This window comes from Chiloscyllium plagiosum, chromosome 14, assembly GCF_004010195.1.
Source record: "Chiloscyllium plagiosum isolate BGI_BamShark_2017 chromosome 14, ASM401019v2, whole genome shotgun sequence".
Lineage (NCBI taxonomy): Eukaryota > Metazoa > Chordata > Chondrichthyes > Orectolobiformes > Hemiscylliidae > Chiloscyllium > Chiloscyllium plagiosum.
The window spans coordinates 58,774,550-58,780,549 of NC_057723.1; the positions used below are offsets into that span (position 1 = coordinate 58,774,550).

The 6,000-nt window shown below is 39.9% G+C and overlaps 1 protein-coding gene across 2 annotated transcripts in view; it reads right to left on the reverse strand.

The window, feature by feature from the left end:
* ttc1 (tetratricopeptide repeat domain 1) overlaps positions 1 to 6,000 on the reverse strand; it is a 60,927-nt gene that overhangs the window by 43,197 nt on the left and 11,730 nt on the right. For both annotated transcript variants that reach the window (XM_043703884.1, XM_043703885.1), the window contains exon 4: positions 1,611 to 1,723. In XM_043703884.1, coding sequence (XP_043559819.1) covers positions 1,611 to 1,723 — 113 coding nt within the window. The remainder of the gene's footprint in view (positions 1 to 1,610; positions 1,724 to 6,000) is intronic.

A 6,000-nucleotide genomic window follows, 5' to 3' on the forward strand; every position in this document is an offset into this window, starting at 1 on the left:
TCAAATGTTAGGACAATGACTAAATTTACTTGCAGACACTTTCTGGTACTTAAGTATTTACTTTGCAAAAAATAAATAAACTGCAATGCTAATGATCTTACTGCTAGACCAGTGTGACCAAATGAAAATATTTTATCTCACAATTGCCCATACATTTCCACTTAAGGACCAGCAATGTAGCTGAAACAATAGGGTCAGGATATTTATTAAATGAAACAAAGATCAGGAAGGAACAACAATTTGACAAACACTTTTGAACAAGTCACTGGGTGGATGTGCTGGTATCTTATCAGTCCTTACAGCCAAGAGGCTTGTGAACAAGATCTTTCATTCTTGTGTTCACAAACATAGACCATCTGATTTCCTGGAGGAAAATTGCGTTAAAATCATTGTGGAACAGACATCAACAACTAAGATTTTGTATTTCAAGGAAATGAATTTCTAATATTATATGAAGCAGTCAGCCAAGTCTACAGTTAGGTGCCTGTCAGAGAAGACAAGGACATACGTTAAAACACCAATTGTAAAGATACTTCATGGCAAATTTATTCTATGCAAATCTGAGTATGTTTGGTTTCACCTAACTCCACTCAATTTGCAAACATTACTTGTCAATAGTTTACCCTTATTATTGATGCTGGGAAGCAAAACTCAACTCACCCTCTCAGTGGTAATATCACTAGATTATTATCTACTTGACTATTAACCCAGAGACCCAGGTAATGTTCTAGGGCTCTGAGTTCGAACCCCACCATGGCATAGATGGTGGAATTTGAATTCAATAATATCTGGAAATCAGATGACTGCCAATTATCAGGAAAACCCCACCTGGTTCACTAAAGTCCTTCAGGAAAGGAAATCTGCTGTCCTTACCTGGTCTGGCCTATATATAACTCCAGACCCACAGCAAGGTGGTTGATTCTGCTGTCCTCTAGGTAATTAGTTACGCAAAACATGCTGGCTTAGATAGACACCCACATCCCATGAATGAAGAAAAAAGAAATCTGTTAATCAAGTCAATTTACTATGAATAGAGCACTGCTCCCTCAAACAGATAACATGTTTTGTTCTCCGCGCTTAGAATTTGTGTTGCAGACGTTTCGTCACCTGTCTAGGTGACATCCTTAGTGCTTGGGAGCCTCCTGTGAAGCGCTTCTGTGATCTTTCCTCCGGCATTTGTAGTGGTTTGAATCTGCCGCTTCCGGTTGCGGCTGATTGTGGTTAGCACTGTTGCCTCACAGCGCCAGAGACCCGGGTTCAATTCCCGCCTCAGGTGACTGACTGTGTGGAGTTTGCACGTTCTCCCCGTGTCTGCGTGGGTTTCCTCTGGGTGCTCCAGTTTCCTCCCACAGAGCAAAGATGTGCAGGTCAGGTGAATTGGCCATGCTAAATTGCCCATAGTGTTAGGTAAGGGGTAAATGTAGGGGTATGGGTGGATTGCGCTTCAGCGGGTTGGTGTGGACTTGTTGGGCCGAAGGGCCTGTTTCCACAATGTAATGTAATCTAATCCAAAAAGCTTCTCACAAACTTTAAAGATAACATGTTTGCCTGAAAGTCAATAAATTTAACCTGCAGAACATTATAAGGCATAACAAAAGGTGTGCACTTACCAGTTTCATTCTTGCAGCAGCTCGATTGGAATAAAGGATAGATCTGTCCTTCTGGTAATATGCTGGACAAACACCAAGAGCTTCTGTATAAGAGTTTTCAGCTTCTAAATACTCTGGAAGTAAAGACAACATAGACATCAGATTAGTTTATGGCTGTTTTCCATTAAAGTTGTAAAAGAATTTAAAGAAAAGTTGGATCTGCAGAAGGGACCCAACATGCATCAATTTTTCATTGACCAGGAATAGTGAATGCCTGGCAACATGATGCAATTCATGAAAATGATTAATCAGATTTCCAATTATTAGTCACAGTCATTTAACGCTTACTGGAAGCTACACATATTCATATGTAAGGCCCAATTCTTTACAAACAGAAAGACTGCACCCAAGCATTGTATCTTCTTCAAACATAAGCCTAGCAGATATCTATTCCCGAGGGTATACTGTCCATGACAATGGCTTGACCCCAGAATCAACTTGCCATCCAATCATCCTTTTTTTTTGTCATGCTGTGCAAATTGTCCCCCATGAAATTGTGGATTCCTGCATCCATCCTGATGAGAAGTCTCTCTCTTTCAGCAGAAAATCAAAAATTGATTACCCATACAGGAGACATTTTCACCATAAGATTGTGATTAATGAGCAGTTTCAAAACTCCAATTTTTTGAATTGTTTAATATTTAATTAACCATGTTCTAAGCTATAAACTTGGATACCAATTACTGCGCACTACAATATTGTGATGAAATCCTCTAGTCGCATCCATTTTTTTTGTTCATGGAGAAACCCTGCAAATTATGTCATGATCCCAAAGCAGACCACCAAATTTATTTTAAAATCCCAGATGAGCCCGTTACTATATTGTTAGATACTAGACAAAATTACTTAAGATATTTAAGATTCAGGAGTCTTACTAAGAAAATAAGATGTTTTGAACAAACAACACTTTAAAAGTCAGAACAATAACACATTCTAAATACAAATACCCCAATATAATTTTAACACAGAATGAACGTGGTAAACCTGAGTCATATAGAACCCATCAAATAACAAATGCAATCAAGACGGATTCCATAATTTGTTTATAACTTTTCAGACATTAAAGATGTGATGGGTTATCAAATTTTGCTAAACTTCATGATGAATTATAATTCTTCATTTTTGCAATATGGCCTTGTACCACTCTCTCAAGAACGCTTCCATCATTGACTGTCTCAACAACAGCTCTTGTTCTGGTTGATCTCCCTCCTGCTCAAAGTTCATGCTCCTGTGAACTCCAAAACTCCCATACAGCAAGTGAAGAAGTGCCTACAGATTTCGAAATCAGTATGCTATGTGCCTGGAGAGAAACTTATAGGATGTGGTATTTTCAAGTATCCTGCAGCTTTGATGCATTGCTAAAGTGCACTTTGTAGAAGTATATACTGCTTTCGCTATGGACCCAAGATAGACAAACTAAAAATTTAAGGTGATGAATGCAGATCAAATAGGTTGTCTTGATTTGGATGGTTGGAACTTCTGTAGTATGATGTAGCTACGCCAACCTAGGCAAGTGAAATATATTTTTCAGACTTTCGCATGGTTAATAGTTTTGCAGAGTCAGGAAATGACTTACTCGCCAAAGAATTCCCAAGCCAGACTTGTGCAGGCACAGTATTCATAGACTGATCTAGTTGAATTTCTGATCCATGGTCACTGCCCTGGTTACTGCTGGTAGGAATTTCAGTGATACTATCAAACCTCAAGGGGAGATGTTTAGATGCTCTCTCATTGGAAGCTATCATTGTGTGGCATTTGTATGGCACAAATGTTACTTAGCATATACAAGCCCAAGCCTGATGTTCAGATCTTGCTACGTGCAGTCACAGACGTGAGGATTTGCAAATGGAATCAGCAAACATCCCACTTCTGACCTAATGAAGGAGAGATTATTGATGGTGCAGCTGAATATGGACATGTCTTGGGCATCATCCTGAGAAACTGCACAATGACATGCTTGGGCTGAGGATCAATGTTCAACAACCACAACCATTTTCCCTTTTGCAAGCTAACACTCCAACCAATAGAGTTTGCCGCAATTCGCATGGAGATGAATTTTACTAGGCCTTTTGGTGTCGCATTCAAATCCTGTCTTAATGTCAAGAGCAGTCATTCTAACTTTCCCTTACTAGTACAAAGAGAGCCAAATAAGGTTGTCAAGACTGAATGAAGAACATGAATGGTCTATGATAATTTGCAACTTAAGGAATATCAGAGAGGCAAAAAGGCACCGGAGTAATTGAATTCAGAGAAAATAATGCTGTGGTTGAGACTTTCCAGTGATGGTGTAGATGAGGATCATGTAAAGATAGAATGGAACACTGCCAAAGAGGCAGAATTCTTGCCAATGGCAAAAATATTTAACTTGACACTCAACTGAAAGTCACTAGTGCCTATACACAATTTAATGCAGTCTAGATGTTAGCAGCATTTATGAGGTGCTGTTTTAAAATCTACAAATTGTAAATACTGTATCTTTTTCTTTCTGAATGTGGACTGACTTATGAAAAGACTGTTTTACAATAAAGAACAGAGGAAAGAATTGTTGTACTTTTAAAAAATAAGTGCTTACACTGCTGCTTTATTCAAGCTTGGGGGAGGTGGGGGGGGGGGGGGGGGGGGGGGAGATGCTTGTACAAGTCCTGACTCTTGGGAGTGTATAACATTCTACAGAGTCACATTTTGCCAGAAACATGTTGCTGATTGGTTTGTGGAACTGCAACCAGTTGTGGACACCAAAGACTATTGGCCTGACAACAATTATCTGATTGGTTCCTGGGTGGCTTAACAGGTTGTGGGTGCGAACAATACTAGCATCCTCTCGCCTGTGGAAAAGGCACATGGTGTTGTATCTCTCCCTCCAGTAAAATATCTAAAACTTGACAAAAACAGTTATTTTCTCCCAGCAGTTGCTGTAGGCTGTTCATTTTAACCGTTATGTTACAGTCTTTATAAATCATGTAAAGAAGTGAGAATCTAAAGGGAAAAAGACAAAGACTTCACGAACTTAAGAAACTAAAGGAACACTACATAAAATCCTGAGGATTGGTGCTTTTGAACTGTTTCCTCAGTATTCTTTTGTATGCACCCACAACACCAATGTTTTTGTTTATGTGTTTACCTCTGCGTGCAAAGAGGCTTTAGACATTGATTTGGCAGCTCAGGGGTTAGCACTGCTGCCTCACAGTGCTAGGAACCCGGATTCAATTTGATCCTGCCTGTGTGGAATTTGCACATTCTCCACGTGTCTGCACGGGTTTCCTTCAGGTGCTCTGGTTTCCTTCCACTGGTCCAGAGATGTGGAGATCAGGTGAACTGACCATGGGAAATTGCCCATCGTACCCAGAGATGTCTAGGTTAGGTAGATTAGCCATGGGACATGGAGGGTTACAGGAATAGGCAGGAGGATGGGTCTGGATGGGATACTCTTCAGAGGGTCAGTATGGACTCCATGGACCTAATGGCCTACTTCCAAATTGTAGGGATTCTATGGTTAAAGTATTAACAAGTGGAATTACATGTCAACAGTTCATAGTTGTTTACCTGTGACTGGAACACAGTTATTTGCAATAAATAGCTGTTTTTGTTAATTATAGAAATCTGGTCCACATTTTCTGTCAAGCTGGTTTTATCCAACAGGTAAATTGGGACTTTGCATACTTTTATTAAATGTTTAACTTTCGAATGACTGCCTACTCTAGTGCACTACCCCAATAGGTACGACTAAGTGATGGAATAATGCTGCAGCTGCTCAAAACCATGGTAAAAAATCATCTGTCCAGTTTTGGTCTCTATATTTGAAAAAAGATATAATTGCATTGAGTTAGGGGAATGAGAGGTGATTGTAAAGAAATATACAAGATCCTGAAAAAAAAAACTTTAAATGGTGGCTACCAAGAGGATATTTTCTCTTGCCAGAGACAGTAGAACTTAGGAATGCAATTTGAGAATAACAGTAATTCTCAATTTTTAGTATGTGGAATTCTCTTCCCCAGGTTGTGGAGGCTGGGTCACTAAATGCATTTAAGGCTGATTTTTGACAGAGATAAGGCAATCAAAAGGTTATATAGGATCAAACAGCATGTGGCATTGAGTCTATGACCAGATTAGCCATTAACTCACTGAATGACAGAGCAGGCCTGAAGGGCCAAATGGTGGTAAAAACAATGACTGCAGATGCTGGAAACCAGATTCTGGATCAGTGGTGCTGGAAGAGCACAGCAATTCAGGCAGCATCCGACGAGCAGCAAAATCGACATTTCGGGCAAAAGCCCTTCATCAGGAATAAAGGCAGAGAGCCTGAAGCATGGAGAGATAAGCTAGAGGAGGGTGGGGTTGGGGAGAAAGTAGC